The sequence below is a fragment of the Eurypyga helias genome, unplaced genomic scaffold (assembly GCF_000690775.1).
Source record: "Eurypyga helias isolate BGI_N326 unplaced genomic scaffold, ASM69077v1 scaffold6182, whole genome shotgun sequence".
Classification (NCBI taxonomy): domain Eukaryota; kingdom Metazoa; phylum Chordata; class Aves; order Eurypygiformes; family Eurypygidae; genus Eurypyga; species Eurypyga helias.
Window position 1 is genome coordinate 15435 of NW_010235213.1, and position 14171 is coordinate 29605.

Consider the following 14171-nt stretch of genomic DNA (forward strand, 5'->3'; position numbering starts at 1 on the left):
CTCAGCAAAAAGCACAAGGATGTTTACAGAGCCCTCTCTGTACATTGCAGCTTTTCTGTGAAAGCAGCAGTGGTGCTTAAATCCGCTCTCTGATTTATTTTAAAAATGTGTTACACAAAGGTACTGGTCACTGCTAATCATTTTGTTCTTCTGGGTAATAGTGGGAACAGTTTCTTCCTGTTGCCTTCCATGGATTGGAAAGTATTCTTGCTGTGCATGGATGTCCTTAAAAAAGCCTTTATGTAGATTGTGTTTTATGCTCCCCTAACATTGTATGCAGATGCTATCTGTATGGGGTCAAAGCCCTGTGAGAAGCACGAAAGAGCTGCTTATAAGTCAGAGACTTAATATCATAGAGGAAAATCTTATGTATAATTTTTGATTGCTATTAATGTTTTGTGTGCATTCCAGCATTGTGTTCATCCTTTAAGGAAACAGACATTTTCCTTTCTAGCTCTCAGATTACCCCTTGTTTTCTCTGTGTGCGGAAACCAGTATGTCATCTACCCAGAGCGGTACTGCATCATCCACTGCAGCATGTCTACAGCTGGGGGAGCGAATGCACAGAAGCTCAGTGTGAAAGGGACCGGAGGCTTTTTTGTGCGTATGCATGGGAGAGGGAGGATGACAGCAGTCCTGGCTGATCTGGCATTAGGGAAGGGGCTGAGGAGTTTCAGGATTTATGAGTGAGGCTGACTTGCACTGCTGTAGCACTGCGTGCGAGACTTCATTGTGGATGCTCAGTCTCCTGCTCTCAGAGTGTTGCTGTAAGTTCTTCCACTGGGATGACAGTGAGCAGTGACTGACTTGCACTGCTCTGCTCTAAGGGCCCTGTAGTGAGCTGGAGGTGTGTGCAGTGCATCTGGGAGCAGCACATTGTGTGTATCGGCATGTAAAGAGCATGTTGACTTTCGGCTGCAGATGTTTTTTCTTCTGATTCCAATGTACTGAAAGTATGTTAATTTATTTTCAGATAATATCAGGAAACAGAAGTTTGAGGCAATAAATCCATTGGAGACGTTATAGCTTAGGTCTCCAATGCCAGATAGAGGGCAAAGCATATGAAACTTCCTTGGACTGAGATCTACGTGGAAATAAGTTGGATTACGGTTGCTTTTTAGTAAAATAGGATTGGTACAAAGATTCCAAATGCCGTAGTGAGAGGCATCAGAATGGGTTAGCAATGGCAGATGTGGTAACCTGCTCTTTTGCTCTCTGTTTTTAAGGTCCTCATGTCAGCTTCTCATCAGTTATGCTGGGTTGCTGGGGGCAGAGATGTTTTTGTAAAAGCTGTTTCTGTAGTAGCGTCCCTGCAAACATGGGCAGCAGGAAGGGGCAGGAAAGTAATCATGGGCAAACGTCCTGTGGGTCCTTTGTGCCATCGATAAAGCGACATCACGTATAGCATCAGTTCTAGCATTTGAAATCGTTTGTACTGAGGCCGTGAACAAGTGTGGAGAGGAAGTACAGGTTCTGTGCTGAAAGAGTGGGAAGACTGTTGTGTGACCAGGAAAGCATCCAGCAGGAGGGTAAAGGACTCTGTGGCATCTCTCTCATCAGTTTGCATTCACCTACTTTTTCTGTCTTGCCAAAATGTAATTTACACAACCACTGTCACAGCCTCAGCATTTGTCCAAGTATTGTAATCTTTTCTAGGACATTAATAGCCCCATCAAAAGTGCTATGATGGACTGTATATTCGACAGGAGGGGAATTTTGTCTCTTACAGACTTTAAATTTAATTTTAACTACTTTATTTATGGACAAATAGGATTTGGGTTTTAATGTCTAATAGGAATAGAGGTGTTGTCATTGGTTTCAGAGGAACAGGATGAGGCTTTTACTGTCTTTTGAGGAAAGCACCTAGATTTTTTTTTTTTAGCACTGTGTGTTAGAATTTGGCTCCTTGAACTTGCAAAATGCATCATTTTAACCCAGAATCGAGTGGTGAAGAGGGAGCAGCATCCATGTGGTGCTATAACCTACTTACACATTACTTCAGGGTATGTTTTAAAACAAAGAACTAAAACACATCAACTGGGTATCCAGGCTTGTAGCTGCTGCTGCTGGCCTGCAGTTAGAATGTCAGAATGGGAGCCACTCTATGCCAGATAGGTCACTAAGTTAGAATTGTGTATCTAAATATATTTCAGAGTAAACCTAGTCTCTGCAAATTCAAGATGCGGGGGATTTAAGTCCTTTAGCAGTTGTTACTGGTGTGACTGTTTCAGGGCAGGGTGACTCTTCTAAAAAGATATATAACTACTGGTTTGAAGATAGTAAAGCTACTGGTAGTAGAAGATCTTGAAGATATTTAATTTATTTTTTTATGGAAGGAAACTGAAATGCGGCTTTCTCCTCTTTTTCCCTTAAAGAAATGCCTGGTCCAGGAATACAGGGATTTATGTCTCGCCTTGCATAAATATACTCACTTATTTTTCATACCTGTTACCTATTGGAAATGGTTATATTTCATTCTGAAGAACAGGATTGGGAGGTGAACTTTCTGGTGGCATTATGGGCCTTAGGTAGCACATCTGGAGAACTGCTTTAGGCTGAGATTTATCTCTGCCCAAATATTTCCTAGTTTATCTAGGGGCTAACGGATTGTACATAACCAGTTAATAAATTTCTGTGACTGGGTGCAATGGTTTTTCTTTTGCCACCCCTTGATGACAGCCTGGCCTGCAGCAGGCAATGGAAGTGGCCATGCAATTCTGTAGGTTTTTTGTCCTGTCCATCTTCTCCCCATGCATGCACTTCGAGTACTGTAGGACCTTCTACTGCAAATTGGCTTGTTTCTCAACTGTCTGTACTACTGAATCCCTTTAAGTTCATGCCCCACAATTTATTGCCACAGATGACTTGATCCTATAACTGTAAAAGTAAACTTACACTAAACCAGAACAAAGTTAAATCCAGACCATCCCCTGCGTTTTCCACTTCCGTGGTTCCTTCTCGTTCTTGACCCTCTCTCGGAGAGAGCTGTTGGCACTCTCTTCATGCATGCAGCAGGAGAAACATAGAATGTTTTGGTCTTTCTGGGTCTGCATGGCCGTCAGCTGCCAACACAAGGTTATCGTTTTCAGCGGAATCAACGCCAGGATATTTTCCTTGCCCGGTGAGAAGGCTGGCCATGGTTTGAATATGTGCAAATGCCCTACCCCAGTCAAGAACTGTGTATGGGACTAGCCTCTGCTGATACCTCCATAAGTTCACTGGGTGGAGAGGAGCAGAGGTGGCATTTGTGTGCTAGGTTTCTGTATGGCTGAATGTGGAGACGCCCTGACCTGAAAGAATAGGGACATTCATGGAACTGTGTTAAACTTCTGCAATGTTGAAAAGGTCTTATTAGGAAATCTTGTTAGTCCTCATGCTGACTGTGATTCTGTTTCTGAATTGTATTCTCTGGAGCTTTTAGTGTGGTTTTTAAATGAGTCAAGTGATGAGACTTCAGTATTTCACTTGGAAAGAAAACAAAAGCTATCCCACAGGGAAGAAAGGCAGATCCCCACTTAAGATGAGCCTTCTAGGAGGTGTTTTAATTTACAGCTTTAATCAGAGTTGTATGACACGCTTCTCGTTCTTCTTTTATTGATGTTTTGTTGTGTCTTCTTCTTCCATCTAGGTTTGATGATTCCAGTCTTTTGTGTGGTGGAGCAGTCGGATGCCTCTCTTGAATACGATAATCGAGAAGAGCATGCTGAGTTCGTTCTGGTTCGCAAAGATGTGCTCTTTAGCCAGCTGGTGGAGACAGCGCTCCTGGCTCTGGGGTATTCCCACAGTTCTGCAGCTCAGGCACAAGGTATTCAATGAAGTTCTTTCCTTCTTCTCTGCACTTGCAGAAGACAGCACCTGAGGTTGTTCGATGAAAGTAGAAGGCAAGAAAATTGGTGGCAAATCTCAGAAAGTGGTTGTATCAGTTGTGTTGATTGCTTAGTCTTAAACTAGGTGTACAGCAAGCCCTACCTTGTTAGCCTGCCTAGAAAGCTTTAGCTGGATCTTGCTGAAGTGTGAAATACGGTGATAATGACCAGTCAGCATATTCATGACACATTTGTTCTGTGCAAAGAGGTGGGTTGCTGCTTCGATAGAGCTGGATAGAACCTCGAGGTCTACAGTTAGATGGTATCTAGCATTCCTCTTTGTATCAGGGCCATTTTGAACAGCATATTATAGTCCTTCATTTTTAAAATCATACATTGTATATAATGACTATATATACATACACACATGCTCTCTTTATGGCTAATAGTTGTGCAAAACGTGCAGGCTGATTTCTGTTTCACTTACCTACTGTACTGGTGCAAAGCCCTTTGTAAAGCTCTACAGTCTCTTCCACTTAAAATTATTCTCTAGTAGCAGCAAAATCTTAAAATAAACAAAGCTTTCCTCTCTCTACCCAAAATATCAGCTTGAAAAAAACCAAACCTAAAATCCTGATCTTGAGGGAGGCGATGGTGGGTTGGGAAAAATCTTTCCAGAATGAATTTTGCATTTCAAGAGGCTTTTTTATACTAAACAGATTATTTCAATGCTTATTGTTTTGGATGAGAAGCCTGTAAGTTTCAGTTTCATCTCCATGTCATCGCTAAAGCCCGTGCACATTTGGAGGGGTTTAATAGCAGCTTTGCCTGGGGATTTGGATTTCATCTGTTGGTTTTACTTATCTTGTATAGCTAGGTATTTGAACGTGGGAACAGAGGGAGCAGTGGTAGTGTTGAATCCAGGAGTTCCAGGCAGTGGTTAATAGCATAGCGCTCCTTGTACAAACTCCTTTCCAAGCAGGGTGATAATGATTCATTTCCTCTGTCAGCCTCTGCTCCGTGAGAGAGGCTCAGGTTCTTTATACAGGCAGAGCTCATGCACATGTGTTTGTTTACACAATACGGTAATAAAAGCTCTGCAAGAAGGTAGTTGTTTTGGTTTTTAATATGAAACATTTCATGTCATTTTGGGGACGCTTTTCTCCTGAATGTAAAAGGTCAGCGAATCCCACTGTTTCCATCCTGGTGAGCCAGCTTCCTGTTTGACAGCACTATCCATCTCAGTTAGCACAGTTGCTCAACGTGTTGGGAGCTAACATGTGGAACACGCTGCATTAGGTGGCCAAGATTTGATTCTTGGCACTTACAGAGGGGAATGGGCTTCGCAAGAAGCCTGCTCCAAGGAGGCATGCCATTCAGTGCAGTGATCCACACTGGCTGAGCATTTCACTTGGGGGAACCTTGCTTTTGCAGCATCTCTCTGCTGTGAGAATAGCAAGGAGAGACAGATTGACTCACGAAGGAAATTAGTCACTGTGCAGGGAGGAAACGGGCACTGCGTTTTGGAACTACAAGCTTTGGCAATGAGTAGCTTCAGATAGTAATCTGTCGCTTGAAGTGTTGTCGAATAACTCCTCTAGAAAATAATAGTTGCATCTCTAATTGTTGTAATTAGTCTAAAAAAAGGACTTGGGCATTTTTGTCTTTAGGGCAGCAATTACCTTCTACTAGAAAACATCAGATGTTTATAATATTTACAAACGTCAGAAAGTATCTTAAAGACAGAAAATACCTTAAAGATCTGTCAGCTAACAAATCTCTTACTTGGTCACTTTATTTACCTTCACCCAGAAGGAGCAATTCTCCAAAGTCTTTTCTATGTCCTGGGCAAATGCTGCAGGTCATGCTGATTGTGAGACATGAAGCTGAAGTATGCAGCACGTTCTTGCTTCTGTGCTAGCTGTCTGCACGCTGAGAGACGAGGTACAGCCAGAGAGAGAGTACTAATAGATCTGAGATTATTTAGTTTAATGAGAAGATTTTTGGAATATTGGGCTATAATCTATCAGATAGGATTGACAGACCCATGCTGCTAAATTGTTGATATAAGGATTTATTTGGGAACGCAATTTAGTGATACTAAAAAGAAGAAAAAGTAAAGCTATTTGTGTTATTCATTCTGGTTGTAGGAAAAGTATGCTTCTGTTCTAATGCTTGGGGTTGATTTCATTCAGCAATACACACTGATAAACAGTCACTTAGTTCTACTTTATGCTTTATGATCAGCTGAATTGCAGGATCTGCATGAGAAGCTGAAGATCCTCAGGTGCGTTTTTTGAAGTAGTGAAGCTTTGAGCAACATGCTGGGCAAAACATTGCCATGGGTAGGTGTCCCCATGTCCTCCAGGGACAAAGTAAATGAGAGCTTGTCAAAGCTTTTGTACTGTAAAAGCTGTCTAGGCTGCAGTGTAGCATGTAATAATTGTCACCTTTTGAGCTGGGAAAGTGTTTCATTTCCCCCCTCTTTTTTTGGATGACTCTGAGAGGAGTAGCAATGTTCACTTCATCTTGTGGGAAACATCCTTGCCTGTTCCTTTCAGAACAGGGTCTCCAGTGGCAGATAAGAGCTAGATGCTAGGGAAAAGAGGAGCCGTGGCAGCAGCGAGACTTGCTGTGCGATGTCACACCCCCTTCGCTGTGGCTCACCATGGCACTTCTACAGCCCTGCTGAGGCTGGAGCGGGTGATGTGTGCGACACGGCTTGGGTGCAGGGCCCTCCCTCGTGCTCACCAGCTGGACGGCAGCACGGCAGAGCCTGGCTGCCAGAAAGGAAATGTGGCACGGAGGGGTAGGTGGTGCGTTGCCTCCCCGAGGGGTCTGGATGCCCAAAAGGGCCCTGCTGCGGGGCTGCCGGCCTGGGCAGCAGCCTAGAGCCACTGAACTCCCCGAGGAGGTGATGCCGTGTCTGAGCGTGTGAGCTGTAGCCTGCACACACAGCTGCCACCTGGCTTGGAGCCTCATGTAGCAGCTCGTGGTCACTTGGCTTGTCGTGGCTTATTTTTTGTCCTGGTCATTAGGTAAATTGAGAAGTCTTTGCATAAATAATCTTAAGACCAATACGTATCAGGAGGTATACATGAAGTTGGCCCCATGCCTCGCTGGAGAAGCTCTTTATTCCCACATAGTTTGGGCAGGACACGTTTATGCCACAAACAGCTGGTTGTAAACATTTTTTGTTGACGGTCACAGGAGCAGAGACCTTTCCAGTGAGTGCTGCCCTTGTGAAACTTCCTTTTTCTGACAGGAGCTGTGAAAAGTCTTCTGGAACAGCATTGGAATTTGTTAACAGCTTGGCACTGGGGTGTGAAAGTTGGTGGTGTGAACGGCAACAAAGGTTTAATAAACATTTATGTATTTTTCTTTCATCACTTGAGTCTACACCTGACACTAAGGAACCTGCAACATGTGCCTTCTGGAGAGGAAGAGTCGTGCTTTAAAGGGGCACCTCTTCTATGGTACTTTATTAATATTTACATGCCCTGATGCAATTTTTTTTTTTTGGTGGGTGGGGTATTCTAACTCGGCTATGCAAGAGAAGGGACCTGGTAAGGGCTGCCTACAGTATATGTTGCTGAGTGCTGGGACCATAGTGTGACAGTAGCTGCAATCTGAGTACCCTGTGTGTAGTCATGCAGCTTTGGGATCTGCTGTGAAAGCCAGTTCCCTCCTCAGTGTGGGGTGGAGGAAGACCAGTGCTAGTTTGACCCTCTTAGCAAGTTCTACTTTCCTAGAATACATATGAAAAAGAAAGAGAAAAAATGTCTATGTTTTTATTTTTAACCAGTTCCTGGTTAGCAGTCGTGAGTGTGCACACAGAACTGGTGTGCGTTGTCTGTGAAAGCTCACAAAGGTGAATGGGCCATGAAAATGGAGCTTGCCTTCTCCGCCCAGGTGCTTCTGCTAGGTGTGTTGGCAGGGCAGCGTGGGGTGCCTGCCCAGACTGCTCTCTGGGGGCAGCTCTAGCTGGGCACTGGCAAAGTAGCTGCTTGGGTCAGTTGCTGTGAGTGGCACCACAAGGAAAGGGGTGTGCAGAAGAGAGAGAGGGTGCTGAGATGCCAAGTGGAGCAGAAGAGGGGGGGTGAGAAAGCAGCGGAGGGAACTTAACACAGAGCGAGAGAAACATTAGATGTTGCCCATCCCTGTCACTGTAGAGCTTGCCAAGCCCTGGTTCTTAAGCAATGTGTTGCCATCAGCAAACCCATTGCAGGAGGCAGTGCCTTGCATTTAATGCCTTGGAGGGCCCTCTTCACGCTGCCCGGTTTCGTCTAGGGCTGCGTACTGTGACTGGGGAGTGGGAAGCTTTCTGGTTGCAAGGTGCTGGGGGTGGCTGGTTGGAGTGGAAGGCTGGAAGGAGAAGCTGGCAGCGGTCAGTGGGGAAGGTGTGAGACATGAAAGAGAAATAGATAAGGTTTAAGTATCTTGCTTTGCCATGAGGAATTGAAATAGCTGGGCATGGTGGAGAGCGATTCTCTGCTCTGTGGGGACTGTGACTTGGTGAGCTGAGGTTGGACAGCATTGCCCTCTCAGCCTCGCACAGCTGGTTGAGAAAATTTTGTTGCTGCCTGTCAGTGCCTGGCCAGAGTTGCTGATGGGGTATCTCTGCCCTTAGTCATGACCCCCAGAGGTGTATCTCGGGACCAGTTGTTGTTGTCCAGCCGCCTTGCCTGTGAGGCTCTGCAGTTGCTTGCAGCCATAAGACAGGCTGGGCTTGTACAGTTTGGTGGTGCCCGCAGTGTGCTGCTGCTGCAGAGCGCTGTGCTCTGGACCACTGGTGGAACTGACCTTGCAGCGAGCTGCAGCAAGAACGGTGGCTTTCCTGACTGTATAGCAAGGAACCTGAGGCACAGACACCTGAAGGCTCTCCTCCGGGTGTATAGTGCACATGGCTGGGGCAGGAAGGATGCCAGACTGCAAGTGTGTGCATTTCCCTCAAGGGTCTAAATAACGTGAACTCAGCCCTGCTCTCTGCTGTTAATTGGAGGCCTCTTGCACTTGCTGGCTGCGTTGAGGTAGTATTTTAAAGCAAAGACCAGATCTGTTTGATATGGTGATGTTAAGCGAGTCAGTCCAAACCCCCAGCTGCTGTGTGTGAGAATGTGGAGCCTGAATGCTGGGCTCCTTCGCTCAGGCCAGCCTTTGTGAGACCAGTACGACCACCTTTCCACTTAGGGGATTGTAACCACGTGTACAAATACTTGAAGAGTGTAAATGCTGATGAGGAAATGGATTTGCCTAAGCTGGTCCAAGAAGGTAGGGCTCTGGGGCAATGGGAAGGACCTGAGTGGATGATTAGTAGGGACAGATCCTGTGAAATTTTGCCATCTGTGCTGTCTCCAGGACCACAGTAGCTTCCAACTGAATGTCAGTAAAGGCAGAACACACCAGCTGGGGGCTGTATTGAACATGCACAAGCTGGTTTTGTATTTCTGTATCAAGAAAGGTACAGTAAAAGTGTAGTGAAGCCTTGCTAAAACTGTGCTTGATGTATACAGTTAAGTTTGCTGCATCTGGAAAGGCCAGATACACTATTTTTAACAGAAGTGCAAAGGTAGCAATATGGGAAAAATGAGAGGAAACCTGGGTTCAGGTTTCTCCTGTGAATAATGTGCAATAAATTACAATGGTGATGTAATCTGGGATCTTCTGACTCCTCAGCCAAGTACCTAAGTGTCATCTTTATGTCTGAGCGTGGTTCCCTGTTGATGTGATCAAAGACCTTCCAGTCAGTATTATAGCGGCTTTAATGAATAGGAGAGACACTGCTGATACGACGACTTAAGTAACAAGACAATACAGCGATGAACAAACTGAATGTTGGGTTATTTCCTGGCCCTGTCGCTGCTTGCTGCTACTTTTTCTCGTTTCGTTCAGAGACAGCTTAGTGGTCTCGTGTACCAGAGTTCTCTGTCCATGAAGAGTTGCTCTTTCAGGTCAAACTCCTTTGCTACAGAGTATGATCACCCTGCTAAAACAGTGCCTCTTAAATCAACACAAAACTCCACCCAAAAAAAATGAAAGAAACCAACCCAGCCCTCTTTGGAGCTCACCCTTTTCAGCAGTCTGGTCTTCCTCCATCTATAATTAACAGCTCCTTACCTTTAGTAATCCCCTTTTGCCCCCCTTGCTTCTACTGGGGACACTTTTTATGGGTAAGCTCTTTTTTTTTTCTCTCCAGTTTTGCAGGTGGAGTCGTAGAAGGCCCCAGTGAAATAATGTAACTAATATGTGTGAAGGGTACCGCTCCAATGGACATCTTGGAGTAAACTGACATGCAATTTCATGACAGCTTCTCTGGGATTCCTAAGCAGACTGGATTTCTTGCAGTGATACTCAAGCCATCCAGATCAGTTTTCCTTGTGAAAGCTGCTCCTTCTTGAACTGTACATTGCTTGAGTTGTATTCTTTGTCTTTCTCCCTGATGTTTGAAGAAAGTGGGCTGAGTACTCCTCAAATATTTATTTCCCTCCCTGTATACAGACATTTAGCAGAAAATCACTGTTTTGTCTACCCTACAAAACTTCATGACAACTGCAAGTGAAACTCAATTACAGGGACCATGAGAGAAAGTCAGAATTTAATGAGAATGCTGTAAACCTCTTCCTTCTTTGTGTTTTTGATAGGCATTTCAGTGCATAATGGACACAGGGTTTCAAAGACACTGTTGTTAACGGTTCAATGCCATTTCAATTAAAGCCTCAGAGTTCTCTTTAAATGTGGCATGGAACTCTTAAGAAATCTTATGCAAAAGGTAAAAGAAGAAGTAGGGATTGAGGCTGGTTATGTTTGTAAGGTTTACTAAAATTAGTGTGTTTTTTTTGGTGGAAAATGTGACCTGTAAAGAAAAGTTAGGATGTCACACTTAGATATATAAAGAAATGGAATATATTTTATCTATTACTTTGTTTTATAAATATAAATGCACATATATTTATAGTTTAGAATATAAGTACACATACATATACACACAGAAATGCATATTTATATAAAATTATAATATATATGGAAACAGAAGATCAAAATCCACTTAACCCAACCTTGCAGGTTACTTGTCACCCACGTTCTCCATCACTTTAAGTAACCTCATTATCCCAGCAGCATGAACTCTACTCAATACTTGATTCTTTGATAAGCTCACTGAAAGTTCTTAACTTCTAACCAGTGGTCTAAGTGCCGCCTCCTCCTTTTCTTCCCTGCCACTCCCCTCCCTGTCTGGTGTTTGTAAAAGTTGCCACGTGGTATTGGCTTTCTGATCCCAATATATCTTTTACGGGATTTTTGTGATAGAACAAAACCTTCTGCAAATAATAATCTATTTTTCTAGATGGCAGACATCTGGGTAGTATGTGTAAATGGGTAATTTATGAGTGTTTGAACAGCTTAAAGGAGGGTAACCAAAGGTAGCCCTGAACAGCTCAGCACTCCTGATGGCTGCTTTCCATCTCGTTGGCAGCGTGTGACTGAGCACAGCACTGCTCATAAGCAGGAGAGCAGGCAGGGGAGAGAGGAGGGAGCGGAGTGGACAGAGCAGGCTTTGGCTGTCCTGGTGAAACACCCTTTCTTCCTTCCCTGCATGTCTCCGAGACTTTGCGAACCTGTGATGGGAATTTGAGGGCAAGTGCTTTGAAATGCATCACGATTTGGTGACGGCTCTGGGGACTCTAGTGGGCTTGTTGCAGCGGCGTGTCTGTCATTTGTTCCACGGTTGCAACGGATCAAACTCAGACTGTGCTATGAGTAGAAATCATTAAACCTTTTGTTCCTCTCTTTCCCCCTTTGTTTCTGAGAACTGTTGCTAAGGCCGTAACAGCAAATCCGTGCTTCTGTTTGAGGAGGGCTATATTCTTTAGTGCTTTCCATTCCCTTTCCATTGCGGGCCCTGTGCAAAAAGATAAAGTTGCAGGACAGAAGTTTCTTCAAGCTTTACACTTTTCAAAGGAAGATTTTCATGCGTGCTGCCACTTTTATAAACCAATGAAGAAATGCTGGGGAAATTGAGCCACAAGCTGTTTTGTGTCACAGCAACCATAATAGTAGTTTGGGGCAACATAAAAATCAAGCTCACTCTGAAAGGCCTGTGTGTACTCAATTAAAAACTTAGACCAGCGTATAATAAATTTTCATTTTTCTTGGCCCCCTTCCCAACATCTCAGCTAAGCCCACAAGCCCATGAACCACTGGTATTTTTGAGGAAAATTAGGAAATAGTCTTTATTAATTTTAATTTAAAATAAAATGTGGTTGTCTTTCTTGCATGAATCTGATAATGAAGCAGTGCTGTATTTAAAACTGGGAATAAATTAGGTTAGACTAGGTCTTCCCTGGTCCAGAGAAGGAAAATGAGGTGCAGTTAGCAGCTTGTTAGCTAGCAAGCTAAATATTTACACGTTCAGTAGTATGAGGAGAGCGAAGCCTGGTCGTGGCTGTTAACATGTTAGGGTAGCTCTTTTGCCTTTTTCTCCCCCCCTTTTCTTTTTTAACCATTCCTGTCTGCTGAGACTTTTTTCCCCCCGGTCCCTACTCCTGATAAAGGAAGCAACATTTCAACCCTGTGGCATGAAGGGATGCTTTTTGCTCCAGCTGTAGATTGCCTTGCCCCATCTGCCTTCCCCACAGGGGCTCAAAGCTGAGCCCACCTCCAGCTGCTTTGGCAGGGTGAGATTGATTTCTCTTTACTGGGAAGCACATCCCAACTTGTAGGATCTCTGGTTTGCCTTGGGCGGGGGTTCCCCTATGCAGTATTTAGAGCTCTGCCTTCTGCCCAGCAGCATATCCATTCTTTCTGCTGGCTGGTCTGACTGCAGTTCATTTATCATCAGTGCCCCAGTCTGGGTCTCGCTGCGTGTGTGACTGGGAGTCGGTTTGAGCATGCGGAGAGCAATGGTGCTGGCTGAGGTCCCTTGCAAGCTCCTGGTGTAAGGTCCGTTTAACCACACAGGCAAGCTGACCGTGAAAACCAATTTGTTTTGAAACTGAAAACCTAACGAAGTAAGGGGAGAAAATGTGAAGGGGATAATCGGAAGGTGGTGCTTCTGGGTTTAAAAACAGGAGAGAGGGCAGACACACGGACCCCTTTCTGTGTCTGGTCATCTCTGTAGAAAAGATCCTCTGGCATTCTGACAGCAACGGGTCAGTTCGAAGGGTTTCTCACTGCACATGTGACCACTGTAGAAAGGACCTGGCTTTAAGCCTCCTGGCCCTTAGTGGAATATAAATGAACTTGTCAATCAGCAACTGTATTTGGTGTTTGCATCTTTTCGTACCGGTTGGATTTTACAAGGGCAATGTGCCCTCCTGCGTTGTTTGTCATCGGGGGTCTGCGAGAGATTAAATGGCTACATTTACAGAATGGAAAAGGATGAGCAAAAGATGATGCTATTAGTGACCTCCTTTTGCCCACTATCCTGCTCACTGGAAGCTCGCTCAGAGAGTACTGATGAAGGTTCCAGTTCAGGCTGTGGCTGAGGGCAACGGGGGTGTGTGTTCTCTGCTGTCTGCTGAGCCACGTGGTTATTCAGGGTGCGGGTGTCTTCCTACTGGTGCAGGGATTATGGAGAATTGCTCATGTTATGTCTTCCTTTCAGCCAGTAAATACCTTTGATCTATCCAGACAACTTAAAAAAATGTGTTTATACAGGTGTGATTAAAAAAAAAGGATAGCATCAAGCTGAATGACATAAGGTTGGGGTAATTTTCACTGGGTATTTATGGGTGCTTTACATTCAACTTCATTCCAACAGAAGAATAATTCTTCTAGGATGAAGTGGCTGTCAATTAAACAATAAGGCTGTAGTAGTCCTCGGGTCTGTATTTTATTCTGTTTTCACTCCCCGGTTTTGTGTGCGCGGCATCTTTGAGTTCACCTGGCTGTTTCCCCAGTTACCAGTGAAGAGTTAAGCAAGCAAGTTAGGAGGAGAATGCGTGTGCCAGTCAGGATTCTTAGCTAAATTGCTTTCATACTTTGTTTTTATAATGTATTTGCTGCTTAGCCACATTTTGGCCTTTTTCCTTTTCTAACAAAAATCATTATGTGGGATAGCTCGTAGATAGTTCCTACTTTCACAGTGACAACTCCATGCTAAAAATGTCCCTTGGCACAGGGATTGTTAACTGATGGCAATTTGTCTGCCTTTCTGAGCAGGGTTTTTTCCGGCACCAGCTATAGAGTCTATGAAATAGTCTGTGGGGGGAAAAGTGTTTATCTTGCTTTGACACTGAGAATGCACCAAATGCTTGAGGAAAAGAATGTATCAAATAATGAACTGTAGATAATACTGAATCTTTTCAAGATGCTGGAGGAAGGTGTTTAGGCAGGATTGTGTGGCAGTCAGCAGGGAAAAATTGGCAT

The 14171-nt window shown here is 44.3% G+C and overlaps 1 protein-coding gene across 1 annotated transcript in view; it reads left to right on the top strand.

Annotated features, from left to right (window-relative positions):
* The first annotated feature begins 3633 nt into the window (after positions 1 to 3633).
* Positions 3634 to 14171, top strand: part of SATB2 (SATB homeobox 2) — a 109298-nt gene continuing 98760 nt past the window's right edge. The window contains exon 1 of the mRNA XM_010146662.1: positions 3634 to 3805. Coding sequence (XP_010144964.1) covers positions 3634 to 3805 — 172 coding nt within the window. The remainder of the gene's footprint in view (positions 3806 to 14171) is intronic.